General features: G+C 42.4%; 1 protein-coding gene across 8 annotated transcripts in view; it reads right to left on the reverse strand.

Annotated features, from left to right (window-relative positions):
• Positions 1-16,790, reverse strand: part of FRY (FRY microtubule binding protein) — a 468,020-nt gene that overhangs the window by 217,448 nt on the left and 233,782 nt on the right. For all 8 annotated transcript variants that reach the window (XM_059717956.1, XM_019498273.2, XM_019498271.2 and 5 more), the window contains one exon: positions 3,987-4,126. In XM_059717956.1, coding sequence (XP_059573939.1) covers positions 3,987-4,126 — 140 coding nt within the window. The remainder of the gene's footprint in view (positions 1-3,986; positions 4,127-16,790) is intronic.

Consider the following 16,790-nt stretch of genomic DNA (forward strand, 5'->3'; position numbering starts at 1 on the left):
TTTTCCCAAGAATGAATAGTAGGAGGTACTTGATTTTATACATTAAGCTTTGAAAATTTTGGCTTCAGCATTTACTTAAGATTGTATTACTGTTTACTGTGTCATACTGACTATAGTTCTGTAATAAACAGGTGGGCAACAAAACTGCGCAAAAAGAAAACAGTGAAAGAATTTTAGTCAGTGAAGAAAATAGGACTTGCAAAAAGAACCTCAATCAACGTATCAAAGATCATTAGAAAAGATTTGCTTGATGTGGTGAAATTTTATTTCATTTTCTTATTCTATCCTGATGGAATAAAACTAGAAAAAAGCATCAAAAGCATGACATAATAGTGATAATTGTTTTTGCTTCAACTACAACTAAGTTCTATTAATTTAATTATATTTATTAATTTCAATTATTCTATAAATTGGCAAGAATAAAGAAAATCTTCAAGCTGGCCTAGTAGTCTCATATCAAAAATATCTCACACCAACATATGTGTGGCAGATATTTGTAGAGGTAGCTTTACAGTCTTGTACATACATAAGTCCATAATTTGAAAAAAAACATTTTTTCAGTTATATGGAATGGGGTGGAGAGATACTTAGAATATCTGGGAGGATTAAAGGGATTTCTTCCAACTTGCATTTAAGTGGCAGTTAATATACAGCTGTTCAACCCACCATGAGCAGCTTAACTATCCACTTTAAAGGACAAATATGGGACTAAACAAGTAACTGAAATATTGGGCAACTATGAAGAGACCAAAAAGACCAAGTTAATGTCATTTTTTATTTGAGGATAATTATTTAAATAAACAGTGGAGGCATCAGCTATCTTTGCTGTGCTGAATTTTAACATTAAAACTGATTGATAATCCATAACAATACAGTGCCCTCTTCCTTTACCATTATATACTAGGAGACAGATCCTATTCCAACTATTAGGTGTCTAATTGGACTTATGGGCCTAAGTATGATTTTTCTCCACCCTGAAAATCCATTTCTGTAACATACATTCATCATACCCTTAGGACCGACTCATCAAAAAGCAGCAAGGAGGAGGAGGACTCACCCACTGTTTATTTTAATTGTTTTTCAGGAACTTGAGCAAGTTGAATTAGAATCATATTTAGGCTCCCAGGTCCACTAATGTGCTTAATTGGTCGAACAGAACCTGGCTTAAGTGTTAAGTGTATGCTTGATGCTATACAATACATGTAGATAAATGATTATGCCCTTAGAAGCTTTTGGGAGCACAAAGAAGTGACAATTTTTGTCCTATGTGGCCACAGAAAGCAGTTTATAGCCATGACAAAACATAAGTGCATTGCTACAGACAGCTTAAAAAATGGCCAATAGGGTGAAAGTTAAGTGAAGATGTTTCAAAACAGAGAATCTTCTGTAACTTTTGTCTGCACTGCCTGCCAGTCTGTCACTGTTTTCAGAATGGGAGGGGGGTTGGTTTGGGGGTTTTTTAGTCCCTAGAAGAGGGTGGGGCAGGGGGTGTACTGTAACCCCCTGAGGCGGGGGTGGGGTGGGGCTCCAATACATCCCCAGCCCACCCTCCAGAGCTGGCTGGGAAACCCCTAGAATGAGTTCCCTCTGCTCCCTTTCCCCCCCTCCCATTCTGAAACAGGGACAGCCTGAGAGTGAGATGGGGCTGTTGCTAGAGGAAACCACTCCAGCTGCAGGAAACCACTCCAGCTCTCCCCTGGAACCAACAGTGAACTTTTGTTTGTTCCCAGAAATTGTTGTAACTCAGAATAATTCCTGCAAAGCATTCTCAGTTACAGTGGGGAGCTAAACTTCTGTCTGCACTCTTTAATCCAAAGATACTTTGATCATTTGTTCACAGATCTATAATACACTGAAAGGCTGATATGGAAGATTCCATTCTGCCTATTAAGTCATGGGTGGGCAAAATATGGCCTGTGGGCTGGATTCATCCCACCAAGGGATTTTATCAAGCCCAAACTGTGGAGTGTGCAGCTGGTCCTGCTGCTCCTGAGCACATTGACAGACCTGGCTGCTGCCGGCCCCGGCCCCACTACCCAGGCACCTTGGCCCATCCACCCTGCACCCACAACTGGGAGCACCAGACAGAGTGGGAAGGTGAGCTGGGTCTCCATGGAGATCAGCCTGGGATCAATGTGGGCAAGGTACACTCAGCCAAGTGGAGGGGATGAGGCTGTGGGTGGGTGGGTGGGGATGGGGCCAGGGCCAGGATCTTGGGGTGGTGAAAGTGTGGGGCTGGGGCCCAAGGCAGAGCCACAATCTGCTGCCCACACATCCCTGTGATGGGTATTGGGTCTGTGTGCAGAGGTGTGTTGGGAGCAGATTACGGCTCTGCCCCAGGCCCACACTGTCACTGCCCCAAGATCCTGGCCCTGCCTCCAGCCCCACCAGTTCCACTCCTGGATGCCATTCCCTGTCTGCCCACAGTCCCATCCCATGCACCCAGCCAAGCACACCTTGCCCACATGTGTCCCGGGTCAGTCTCCACGGAGACTTTGGGGCTGGAATCGCTGGGCAGTGACATTGTGGGGCTGGGCCCCAGGGCAGAGCCACTTGGGGAGTTTTGGTGAGCTGTTGTGGCCAAGGAGTAAGGGGGCTGACCTGGCACAGCAGGGGATGCTGACCTGGCCTGCAACAACTCAGCAAAACTCCCTAAGTGGCCCTCTGGCCCAAATAATTGCCCAACCCTGTTCTAAAGAGACTTAGGCATCTAAATGAGATTCTACTCCTCTGAGTTTCAGTCCTGAAAATCCATTAATGCATCTTTTTTTGTAACACCCCGCCATCTTAGCCTTAGGACTGAGTGACAGAAAAGGACTGAGGAGAAAGGCCTACCTATCTTTTGTATAAACTGTTTTTCAAGGACTCAAGCAGGGTGTACTAGAATCATACTTAGGTACTCTAAGTCTACTTACATGACTAATAGGTGGAATAGATCTGGCCCAATCCATATTCACATGGATTAAGGGCAGAATTCTATTTAATGTAGTGGATGAACAAAGTGAAACATTCAAGCCACTCTGAGCTATCTAATTAAAGTGTAAGAACAATGTGATGGTCCCTTCTGAGGGCATAAGCACCCCTTTGTAGGATCGCACTCCAAAAACAAACAGACATCTCCTAATTTCTATAATGGGGACATTTACATGCCCCAAAGAAGTAATTACTCCTACACTTCCATCAAATAACTTAGAATTGGTCACAAGCTGCACTTTGGTCATCTACTAGGTAAACTGAATTCTGCCCATAGTGTTTTCTACTCTACTCTTGCAGAGCATATCTGTTTTTTTGATGACCACGCAGCAGGTTAAATCTACAAAAGTCTTGGTTCAGTGAAGTGGTCGTAAATTATTCTTATTACATTGCCTGGTATTAAGAGAAAGGCAGACAAAGACAATTTCTAAAAAAAACACTATTTAAATGCAGTCACAAAATTCCACATGGCGGTGAAAACGAATGCTGTGGTTGACACAGGTTGTTCCAAGTACATTATATTAATTCTAGAAATATTGAATTCCTTTATAATAACTTGATATGGTAAAATTTAGGATTAAACATGAAAGTGAATGACTGGGTAACTATGAAATAAGCAAAAAGTCTAAGTTAGCATCAACCTTATTTGATCTGGGAGTAGAGTACTAATAATATGATGTGAAGAATCTGATGAAAAATTAAGAGACTATGGATTTTTTTATACATAAGTATTATTCTTACCTAAGAATTGCGACTGTGTATTGAGATACAGATACATTTAGATATTCTTACCCAAGAAACTAGACAGATGTACAGAGAAATTTTAATTTTCTCGTTAAGTTAAAAAGTGATTACTCAAGGTCAAGAGTTTATTATTTTATCTTCTTGAAATTCCAGTTGTCCAAAATTCCAGTGCCCTGAAGCCAGTCAAACAACAGCAGTGCTTCAATGTATTATGTTTAATGTATCTTAAAAACCATCAATAATGGTTAAAAGCTTATTCAAGATCATACCTTTTAGATTTGGTGCTTGTTCTTGGTCTATATTCATGAGATTCATCTTCAATGCCATTTTGTCTTTTATACCAATCAAACAAAGTACGAAGAATAGAGGGTAAGCAATACTCTGAAAGGGAGCTCATTGAGCTTATTACCTAGTGGGTAAAACAAAATAATTCAAATAGTATACAGGCATTATCTTCTCCTTCAAATGGTACTGTAAAATTTCATTCAAAGGCTAAACTTTCTCATTCTTGTAATATCTCTGTTCTGAGTTGTCATTGTGTATCACAAGCAATAACTCAGTATTTTTTATCACCATGCCCTTATCAACAGAAATATAATTATGTTTTCATGTCTATAGTGCTTTTTCATGTCTATACGGCATTGAAAACACTAATTGCAGCTTTAAATGCAAGAAAAAGCTACCCAAGTTCTTTAATATGATGTTGACTGACATAATACCTGAGCATATTAAAAGGTAAAGCGACACATATATTTTACAAATTGAAGAAGGCATTCTTTCGCCAAGCCAGGAAAGCACAGAAACAACTGCTCATATGTGCATAGTCCACTGAATTATTGGGACTACTCATCTGCTTGAAGTTAAGAATCTAGTTAATTTTCTTCAGAGTAGTGGTACAAGGATTGGAGATAAAGGAATTGAAGAATTGTTGTAGCTGGGGTGCTCCAGGAAAGGGTCCTTTTGAGATATAGTTTATTAGACCAACTATATAGTTGGGAGAGATACTACTGAAAGTTGGTATGCAGATACTGTAGTTTGGTATAGTATAAGACCTCCAAAAACACAATATTAGAGTAGTCTAGGCCTAATTACGATGAAGTCATGAAACATAAACCTTAATAAGCTCTTTTAGGATATAGATCATTTGTCAGCTCAAAATAGTAATCATTAACAATACAGGATGCTCTCAAAGTACAGCTTAGACAATTTTATCTTATTTTCTAAAGCAAAACAAACTTATTTCTACAGTGGTACACCAAAGCTTGTTAATTATGAATAACAAAGTAATGCTGGTTGGGCCAGAGCATGAAACACACTCTCAGGCTAAGAGAGATGGGGCCAGAAACAGAGAGCAGGCTATGAGATGGAGGCTGCAACAGAGTGCCCAGGAGTGAGTAGCCCAGAGAGACCCTCAAGGAGCCCAGAGGGGTGATGAAAGATCAGAGCAGGTAGGCCTGCAGTGGTCCTGGAGAATAACCTAAAACTACATCCTGCTGGGCTTGGATGGCATGGTGGGGCTGCCTGTGGCAGGATAGTCTCCAGGAAATGCCACACCAATGCCTCCCTATTGAAAGGCAAGTATGGGGCACCAGAAAGCACCCCACTGCCTTGTGGGTGGCCCTGTGGAGGGGAAAGGCTAGGGGAGTATACTCTAAGAGAAAAGCACCAGGCTTGGGCAAAAGCACAGGGACCAGGAGAGCCCAAGGCCCAAAGCCTGAGAGAATGAGGCCTGGGCAACTACACAGGGGCCAATGCCTGTAACAGAGAGAGGAGGCCTAGCGGGAGGCCAGAATGAGACTGAGGTTCGGGTATGTCAAAAGATGCCTGAGGCCTGAGTGGGCCGTAGGCTGAGAGTGGGGTCCAGGCATTAAGTCCTGAAGCCCCAGTGAGGGGGTGGAGTAGTTACCCCAGTGAGGGGACAGAGTGTGAGGGGCTAAGAGCCTAATGAGAGGCAAGATGCCCAGAGCATGTGTGGGAGTTGAGGCCCCAGTGAGGGGGCATGTGGCCAAGGCATGTCTGAGGACACCTGAGGCCAAGTTTGGGCCAGAGGCTGAGTGTGGCCCAGCAATGGGGCTGGGGGAGTAATAGTGGAAGTGAATTTTGGATGCCATCTGCGAGTCGTGGGACACGGTAAAGGGAAGGTCGGAGCTGTGTATTACACCCTTGACATCAGGGCATTAAAGGGGAAGCCTCCCATACTTTCCATCTGGTTTAGATACATGAAGGCATGGCAAGTGAGTCAGGGTGTACTGCCTTAGACAGGTGGGTGGGCTGACATTGTGCCTGGCCCCAGGGATGGCCCCGTCACATCATGTTTCTCAGGCCTCTAATCATTTTTGCTCTTCTGTGTTGGACTTCTTCTCATTTTCCCATATCTTTCTTGAAGTCAGGGACCCAGCACGGGTATAGTTTTCTAGGTGAGACCTCATCAGTGCTGAACAAAGTGGGAGACTCATTTGCTTTGATTTGTAAGTGACACTCCTACTACCATATTTTATAAATATAAGTTCCTCTAAATCAAGATTTGTTTCCATATCACAAGCCACATGAGGATACTACTAGCAGCTCGCTTGCACAAGAGACAGTGCTCAGTCAGTAGCTATGGCTGTCAGAGAGTTAACACAGGACTCTGCCATCTTGGTAGATGCTTGGTATGCACAGTGTCTCCTAGCTTGCTTCTTTTCCAATGAAGAAAATAACTTCCCTACTTAAAGCATGCACCCCAGTTTTGATAGGCAAAGGTGTACACTGTATGTGAAAGCACATGGTAATACAGATCAATATATTATTGGCCTTTTTTGCAGCAAGAACATACTGTTAGTTCAGCTTGAGCTTATGGTCCAGTATAATCCCCACTTCCTTTTCTGTATGACCACAGTCTAGCCACTCATTCTGTACTTGTCTTAACTGAATGTCATCCCACTGATTACAGACCACTTCTCCAGTTTATCAAAGTCATTCTCAACCCTAATTTTACCCTCCAACATGTCTGCAATACCATCCAACTTGGTGTTGTCTGCAAATTTGCTATACATGTACTTCTTCAACTTAATAATGAAGATATTAAACAATATCGGACCCAGGACAGACCCCTGTTAAAGCTGTTTCACTCTACAAAACTAATTAACTATTGGTTTGGCTAGGAAGGGAGAGCATGAATGAGAGTGAACATGATTCTATAACATAGTGGTTAAGGTATTCTCCTGGGAGAAGAGCATCTCAGATTCCAGTCCTGTGTCTGTTCAGAATATAACATAAAATACTGCTCTTTTATATTAAAGAAAGGACATAGATACTTAGGAAAATTAAAAAATGGAGGAAGATACCTTCTGTATTCCAAAATACAGGGCGCTGACAGACATGGGGGAAACTCCCCACCCCATACCAAATGCACTCTACCAAAGCAGCAGCTCATTACTTCAACCTGGCTCTTCAGTGTTTGTAAGGATTGGGCACAAAAAGGGGGATTTTTGGCACTTTTAGCTAAAGCTGAGTCAACCAGCTGTTAGATAAAAGTGCCAAAAAAGCCCGACTAAAGTGCCCAATCTCTATAGATGTTGGGAAAGCCGGGTGCAACTAAGGCACTGCCTCTTCTGGGCATGTGCTAGGCTTTGTGCAGGAGCACACCAAGTTTAAAGAAAAGCACCATTTTTTTTTCCACGTCTGCAAATAGCCGTACTGACTAGGCCCCAGAAAGAGGCTGACTTTAAGGCACCCATATGTCCTTAGCGTTTGTTAGGGTGCTGACAGATGTGCAGCTCCCTGCTCCAACTTATGCTGCTTCACAGAAAGCACCATGAATTACAGCAACCCCCCCCCCCGACCAAAAAGCGGTTTGCTGTTGGGTCAGGGGGTAGGGGATCTTGCTCCACTTTGGAACTGATCCAGCAGAGAGAGGCTGCCTAGCTGCAGCCTCTCTCCCCTAGCCCCACCCCCACTCCCACTCCCAGTTCTGGTGCTGTCTGCAGGATGGAAGGGGGGGAGAAGAGAGGGAAGCTTAAGCAGGAGGGGGAGTGGGATGGGGGGCTGTGAGGTGGAGGGAGGCTGCCCCCCCTTCAGCTCAGGATGGGCAAACCTCAGCCTGGAGCTCCCTCCCCCTTCCTTCCCCCCCACTCTAGTCCTGCAGACAGCACCAGGGCAATCACGCAGAGAGACTGACAGAAGTTAATGAAGGCACTCTGCTTTGGAGCACCTTCATAGCTAGGGACAGACATTACACATAAACCAGTTTAAGTAAGTGATCAGAAACTGGTTTAATCCTGTAACGGAACAGATGTTCAGTGCACATAAACAAGTTTGAAAATGTCTGAAACTAGTTTGAGATAAACCTGGTTGAATGTAGTATCAAACTTAACTGAATTGGGTCAAACCAGTTTATGCAATGTCTGTCCCAGACCCCTTCCTGGTTTACGTTAAATTTGAGTCCCTCAGAATCCCAGATGCTTTGCTGGGTGGGGCTCTGTTCTCTGCTCCAGCCCAGCAGGTCTGGCCCCACCCCTCTGCTTCCTAGCTGCAGCTCCTGCTTGGCTTCCTGTCTGCCTGGCTTCCTCCTGCTCCCCACCACCCCCATCTCAAGCAGGGATTCCTCCCTCCCCTCTGCCTTACACAGACACCTCTCAGCATTAGCTAGTATACCACATGCTGGCTACGTCTATGTTGTGGGAGACGAGACAAAGGCAGACAGCACAGTAGCTCAGAGCTCCTTGAAGCTAATCAACAGGTAGCTGGTAATGTCCCTCCATACCTTCCTTGGAAAAAGTTGTTTAAGAAGAGCTTGAACTAATGAGTGATCCTTTTGTTTTGATAATGGGGTGATAAATACTGTGTAAATCCCTGCTGACTCCCTTGCTGGTTGGAGGGGGGACGGGGAACCCCTCCCTAATCAGAGTGTCCTGCCAGGGCCTGACCACGTACTCCTCAGCTCAGTATTATGGAAGGGATCGAGGGCTGCTCTAGCGCCCCCCAGCTTCTAACCTGAGCCACTGCAGGCATGTGCCTGCATTTTTTCAGTCCAGAAGGGATGTCTTTACGGTTACAAACTGATTCAGCCTGGGCAGGTTAGACTAACCTGAAAAGATTGAATCAATTCAGATTCCAGCTTTTTGAATGTCTGTCCCTAGCCCATCTGAACCCTCATTACATGAGGGTTAATTTGTCATGTAATCGGGCACTTTTAAGGTGCTCTGCAGCTGTGCACTTCTGTCAGGGTATAGTTGTAGAATGCTTTAGGGGGCTGATCACGCAACAAATGTCACTTCTGTCAGTGCCCTTAGGGTGTTTATACATGTGATCCAGGAGTTGTGGGGGACACTTTAATTAGAGTAGCTCCAAGAGCCGCTCTAATTAAAGCACCTGGAGCGTCTCTTGTATCAACATCCCCACACTTAAAAATGGTGGTGGGGGTGCTTTATCTAAAGCCCAAATGAACTTTAGATAAAGTGACCCCACTGCCATTTTTAAGCATGGGAACGTTGATACATGAAACGCTGGAGGCTGCTGAAGCACTGTAATTACCACGCTTCAGCAGACTCAATTACAGTGTGTTGGAGCAGCCTTGCTGCTTGTGTAAAGGTGCCCTTAGTGTCTCTTTTATGCAGTTCCCCCCCCCACCCGTGTGTTAGCTGTTCTGAAATGCATTCTCAGCTTCCTATCTTGATTCATTATATAGTAGGGCTGTGCGAAGCTTCAGGTGCTGATTCAAGTTGGAGGAGATTTGGAGGTTGAATCTCTGAATCCAGCTCAAATTGAGAGTCCAATAAAAAGATCCGAATTGATTAGAAGCTCTCTGAATCAATTTGGAAAAGATTCAGAGAGCTCTGGAAATTTGGGCAGTCCCCACTTGTCACTGCAGGGAACTGGATTGAGACTCTGTGCCGGTAAATGGGGGCTGGGGTTGGAGGAGTGGGGAGGAGACCATGGGGGGACCACCACCAGGCCCCATCCTCTGCCTGCTCCCCCAGCCCCACTGAGTGCCCCTGACCCCCGCCCGCTCTCCCAGTCTCATCAATGGCTGCCCCACCCAGCCCCAGCATCCCTGTTCTTTTGAGAAAAAAAAGCCCCTCGCTCACCGGCTGCTGCCAGGTGGGGGAGTGATCCCTCCTGCCCCGCACTGCATGGGGGGCTCTGCCATAAGCCCCCATCTGCCGGGACACTGGAGCCGGGCGGAGCAGCCATTTACAGGCTGGGAGAGCAGGCTGGGGATGGGGCCTGTTTGATCTGGAGATTTGACTGATTCAGCGGCGGCTGAATCAATTCAGAACAGTGATTTGAATCACTAAATGATTCGAACACACTTAAAGGAATACTAATGAATTACTATCCCCTGAATCAGCCAAATCCGAATCCGAAGTGAATACTAGTCGTTTTGCACAGGCTTATTATATAGCAGTGTAGGATCCTAACTTAGAACTGTAGATTCTAGTACAAAGGCCAGGTGCTAAGTATGGCCTAGGCCCAAGTCCCTGTCCTAAAGATTTCAGAAAATAACCATCCAAATGCAAATGCAGGACAAGAGCTCAAATAGGAGAAAAGGCTGGCACATCACCACCGAAAAACAAGGTAAATAAGCTTTGTGGAAGAAGTGACTTTAATGAAGGATACAGAGCAGGGGTGTCAAATGTATGGTCCACAGGCGAGAGGTAGCCTGCAGAGATGTGTCATCTGGCTCATGGGGCTCTTAAGGAGACCAGGAATTCAGGGTTGTGGTGAGTGGGGATGGGTCCTGCCACCAAATTCAGGATATAGAGCCCTGCTGGGGACATGTGTTAGTGACAGGGGATGAGAGCCAATTGAATGAACTCCTGTGGCTCCCTGATGCCACTTGCTCCACTGTTGGAGGTGGGTCTGGATTTGACCTGTGAGTAACTCTGCTGTCTGGATCTGGCCCCTGAGAAGTCTAACCAGTTTCACACCCCTGATCTAGAAGAAAAGGAAGTTCTTTGCAGAAGAGAAGTTGGAAAAGTAAAATATACTTTCAACATCTTCATTTTGTTTTAAAATTTGTTTTAAAACCTAATTAAGATTATATTAACTTCTGCACTGCTTATGTTCACACAACACTAGGTAACAGAAATGCATTGATCTGGAAGCTCATTCTGAAAATACCAACTCAGAATCTTTTATTTATGGTCCCATGCAGCAATATGCTGGATCCTATAAAGGTGAAGCCAGGACACTCTGGCAGCTAATTATGAAAATATCAACTCTGGGGCTTTTATTTATAGTCCCATGCAGGAAGCCAGATCCTAAAAAGTAGAAGATTATTCCAAATGAAGTTTCCTCCTCTCACTAATTCTTAATTTTGATTCAAGAAATCTGTATTCTTCACTTCACAGTCTACCATCAAGATTTACTTAAAACTGTAGATGAGTGATGTGGAAACCTCTAAAAGTTCTATTCAAATAAACATGCAAATTTTGGGCATCTATTCAAAACGTAGATGACCTATCTAGACAAAGTGGTTCTGCAACATGGAGCTGGAAATCTTGTAGGAGACTCTTAGAATCAGGGTACCTAAAATCTGGAATCTTAAAGGAATGCACACATGAAAAAGTCAAAGCAAAGTTTTCAAAACCCCTAGAAAGGATCAATTCTGTTTTGATTCTAAGTTTGGGTAAAAGTCTAATTTACTTCAAAAAGTAAGGAAAGCAGAAGTAGTAACACTTCATTAGGCCAGGCAGGGCAATGCACTAGTTATAAAGTGTGCACTAGCTAACCTAGCTTGCTCAGAGCTAGGCTAGTATCTTTACACAGATAGCACTGCAGTAGGCCATGTAGCTATACCCTATGTTAGAGATATCTAACATAGGGTAACAGAGTTCTCTGATATGGGTTTAATTAGTAGTAGTATTTTGTTTTAGATCAACTATCCCTATAAATGGTCCCTAGGATGATGATTTATGAATTAATAAACAGTTCCAGCCTTGAGAGTTTTCCTGAGATCTTTAATGTTGCCAAAGTAGCGTATGCATCTAGCAAGATCAGAGGCATAACCACACAGCTGGATACCCAGGGCAACTGCCATACATAGGGCAGCTTCTGGTTGCTGCTGTACTGTGCAATTGTAACTGTGTGTTTGCATCTTTTTTCCATCTCTTCACTCACCACGTTGGTGCCTGGGTTAGCTGCCCCCATCACCCTGCCTAGTTATGTCGCTGAGCAAGATAAGCCGTTGCATAACTAAGGCAGAGCAACTGGGCACCACCTTGGTCGGGGAGTGGAGACAGGACACTGTTGCACTGTTGTGGTGGCAGCTCTAACAGCTGGAAGTCACCGCTGCTCGATGCACTCTATTGCATCTCTGAAGATAAGAACTATCAGGTTCTGATGCATGTACAGTATGGGGTAGCAGATAGCAGGAAAGAGAAAATAAATGCAGTCTTTTACAGCACCTTCAACTTTTTACATTTGGGCTCCTGAATCACACACAACTCTCTCTCATGAGGATTTTCAGAGCCACTTTGCTGCCTAATGAATAGAAAACATAAACAATGTACTTAATCATTTCTTCTGCTTTTTAATAAGTAAGTTTACATCTTGTCAGATACATGGCAAGAAAATTCTACTTATAAATATTATATGATGGCTAACACCAAGAAAGCATGGATGAGTCATTTTAAAAGAAAAATACTATGTTTTGAGAACTGAATTCTTTTCTACTAACACTAATGCTTGTAAATAAAAATGTACATCTGACACCTAAATATCTTTGAAGGGATCATAAAATTCAACTTTAAACAGAGTCTCTTCAGTTATATCTAACTGCATATTCTCTATACTGTGCATTCATGTCATCATTCAAATTTCACTCATTGAAGAGTCAAAGTTATTCACGTCAAATATCCACACGCCATACTTTCTCTGGTAAATTTACAGTAGGGTCTTTGGTAGGGATAAAAGGTCAATATAACTTTTTAAATCTGTCACTTCTCTTTTAAAACAGGAAGGAAGGGTGGAATTTGCAAAGACCTGGCTCAGAGAACAGGAAGGGAGGAAAGTCTAGCCAGCAAGTTGGTTACTCAGCTCCTTCATTTATTGGAAGTAAATCTAGTGGTGAGATGAATTCTAGCTCTGTGCTGCTGCTGAAAGAGAGCGTACAGATGGACAAATATGTCCTTGTTGCACGTAATGATCATGTTCTTCCATCATAAATGAACTACACACTGTACTGCTTAAGGATAACAGGTCTGCACAACCACAGAGCTGTTTAAGCCTTGTGTTCATAGAACGTTAAATGAACTTTTATGTAAATGCTTCCTTAATATTTATTTTGGCATAATTTGTAAAAATAAACTGAATAAAACTTTGCTTTAGACAGTTTGCTACAACATATAATTTTCATAAAAGTCTTATTATACTATCAAAATGCAAATATAAAAAAATTATGTACTGCCAGTATATCAACAATGACTGAATGTTTTATTTACCCAAAAGTGGTAAATTTCTATGCACTTTGACAGCAACTGTATTCTCTGTTAAATCAGCTTTCAAATATATTATCAATATTTTCTCATTTAAATCTTATTTTTTGTTTTCTCTCATACCATTTTTCATACATGTTATTGGTATTTTAATAATACAAAGTTTTCTGAATGATTATTTTAACTTGTAAACTGTCAGCTAAATTCTGCTTTAAGTCATGACATGATAATGTAAATGCAAAATAGTTTTGAAATCTGGAAATATTCTGCATTTTATACCAACAGGATTAGGTTTAGAATATGTCATATATTAGCTTCTTACATATATTTAGGATACTTGTAGCTATATAAGAATGTTTTTCCTTTAATGGCTTTTTGCATTTTATTTATTATAAAGCATGAAAACTGGGCTGATTTTAGAGAAACTAAATGTCTGTAGTAATAATGTAACTGTAAATCCTCCCCCCTTACATTTTAAAGGCTGTACTCCCATAGGGTTCAACAGAAGCAAGAGAAACCTAACTACATTTTTTTTTCCATGCTGTAGATTGGAGGTGAAGGTAATAGGCTACATTATGTTCTTATAATTTATCACAGCAATTAAAAACTATAATTGATGGTTATGCCTTTGAGACGCATCATCCTGTTTCTGTAAAGGCCATTAAAAAAAAAGAAATTAATCCCTTCACATAAGAAGGAGAAAGATGTAAAATTAGAAACAAACAGTAGCTTTATAATTGTATGGAACTCATGTTATCTTCATTGTGTTCAGTTTTAAACAATATTTTCACATGAAAATTCTATCAATTTGAAAAGTGGAAATATATATTTAAATTAAAATCAGAGTTACTAGGTTCAGTTTGTGGCCACAGTTGTGCTATCAGACACAAGCTCAGCATCCTGAATTTTGTTGCTAGGGAACTATTCTGTCACTACTTCTGGAGTGCTGATCGCTCCTTTAGTTCCCGGAAGACATTCTAAACAAAGGAACATTTTTTTTCACCTATTGCAAGTTCAGTTTTGAACCTGTCACCCTTGACTTCATCTCAACAGCTATTTTTTTCCACAGCTTTATACACACATCTATGATTACGAGCCCCTAGCTGCTGCTCTGGCCCTATAAGCATTAACTTCTCAGCCTTCCTTTATTGTGTAGGGCTGTACAAAACAGCACTGTTTCATTTCCAGCAGAAAATAGGTGACCAGAGGAAAATAGGTGAGGCTCTGTTTCCCCAGGCACCACATGGGATAACAAGGAATAATGACCACAGATTGATTGAGAGTAGGTTCAGGCTTGATACCAGGAGGCATTACTTTATGGTTAGGGCTGCCAGGCTCTGGAATGGGCTCCCAAGGGAGGTAGTGCTCTCCTCTACCTTGGGGGTCTTCAAGAGGAGGTTGGACAGATATCCAGCTGGGGTATTATGATCCCAGCACTTGTTCCTGCCCAGGGCAGGGGGTCAGACTTGATGATCTGTTCATGTCCCTTCTGACCCTAGAAACTATGAAACTATTTCGAGTTCCGTTTCACTGTTTCGAAGGGACAGTACTTTGTTTTGCTGTTTCAAAGCACTGTTTCATTTTGTTTTGTTGAAACTTTCGCTGTTTTAATGTGTTTCGACATCTCACCCATAAGCTATAATGGGGAATCATGAAAATGCCTATAACTTTGTAATTTCTTGCCTGATTTAGATGAAAATTGCAGGGATTTGCAGGGAATTGCAGGGATGGTAGCCTCCATGCTCTTCAATAGCTACTTTACTACAGTTGCCTCCTCAGGAACTTCAAAAACATATCTTTTTAACTTTACATAAATAAATGAAAAATGCAGGCTGTATAGGCAACTTAGTTCTTGTGGCCACTGATGAGAGGCACCTGTTTGTCAGGACCGCAAAGATTAGTTAAGACTACGTGGCCACGTATACATGAAACGCTGGCTGCGCAGCAGCCCAATACTACTGCATAGTAGCATCATGTTGCACAAACTGCGACATGACGCTATTGCACAGTACTATTAGGCTATGGCACAGCAGCATCACAAAAAAGGTGTTCATCAGCGCTGGTGCACGGTAACTTAGGTTACTGTGCATTCATTCGGTACTTGTTTATACAAGTGCTAGGTAAATGTGCAGTAATGACTGCACAGTAGTGTCTTGTTTAGACGTGGCCCCTGAATTTTCTCATAAAGCTGTACTGAAGTAGAGTTAAGGAAGTTTGGGTGACCTGAACAAGGGTCTTCCATGTTTCAAATCACTATGAATTCTCTTGGGTCCTATGGGCATATTCTGACAATTATAACACGTTTGTGAGCTGTCTTTTAAAGGTTACTGGTGAAGGATTCTTTAGGCATGCTCTTTTTTGCTTCTTTACAGTATCTATAGAAGCAACCAGGCCAAGAATGTTTTTTCAAGTGATCGGTTATTCTGGCTGCCCCAATTCTGGATACCCAACCTCAGAGAGACTGATTGATTTTGAGAAAGTGTGAAGTTCCCACTCTCTGAAAATCAGGCCTGTTTGAAATGTTTCATGTTTGGCACCCAGTAGGTCAGGCATTCTGAATTATTATCCACTTTTGGAGATCTTTGGCAAGAAGGCTTTTTATTTTGATTTTTCCTGTTTGTAGTTTTGCATTTTGCTTATACTTGGTGCATCTACATATGCTATTAATGCACTGTAAGTTTATTGCACACTAAAATAAGGTGTAGGAAGCTTTCCCCAAAAGCATGTCTACTACATGTGCGCCCAACAGGAGCAAATTTGCTCCCGACAGGAACAGTTTAGTGCAGGACTATTCCTGCCCTGATCTGCCCCCTACAGCAGCCAAGGGGAACTTCAGACTCCCCTGAGTGCCAGTCCTGGGCTGGCAGGGGGCACTGAGGTCAGATCTGGGATCCAGGGGGCAGGAGGAGTTCTCCTAATCGGCCATTTGGGGCACAGGGTTGGGAGACAACTGCCAAGAGGAGGGTACAGTTTCCCCGGCCCATGCTGCCTGGGCTTACCAGGAGCAATTTGCTCCTGGTCAGCTGTTTCTTTCTCCCAAATGTATGTTACATGTTGGAATTAATTTACAAAAATAAACAAACACCAAATTGAAAGAGTCTATTTTGAATCCCTTCCCCTCATAATCTTGGCTCCAATCACCCTAAATTATTTCAGGATACATAAGATACACATTTTAATAATAAAATGCAGCCCTTTAGGTCAATTGTTTAGAACATGGGTTAATACCACCAAGCTTGCAAGTTTGATTCCTGGTTGGACTGATGATTTCTTGAGGTCCCTTCCAGCCTTACTTCTCTATGAAACATCAAATGGATGCAAAAGCTAAATGCCCATTTATACAGTTTTGCAGAGCACCTTTACAACCTACTATTTGCAGAATGCCTACTAATAAAAATCTTCAGAGATTCTGAACACGAACAGGTTTTACTAAATATGTGTGAATGACAATTTTTTAAATCACGAAGTGAATTATAATTTGCACAGATTTTCATGAGTGTAGCCCAGAGGCACACCCTTTAAGCTAAACCAACTGCCCTGCCAAACTCTAAGTCTTTACTTCAAAGCACAGGACATTGGAGCTTTTCAAAATGATTGCAACATTTTTTAACATGGGCAAACCAATGTGAAGCTTCAGTGTTAAAACTATTCAAA

This window comes from Alligator mississippiensis, chromosome 1, assembly GCF_030867095.1.
Source record: "Alligator mississippiensis isolate rAllMis1 chromosome 1, rAllMis1, whole genome shotgun sequence".
NCBI classification, from domain to species: Eukaryota; Metazoa; Chordata; order Crocodylia; family Alligatoridae; genus Alligator; species Alligator mississippiensis.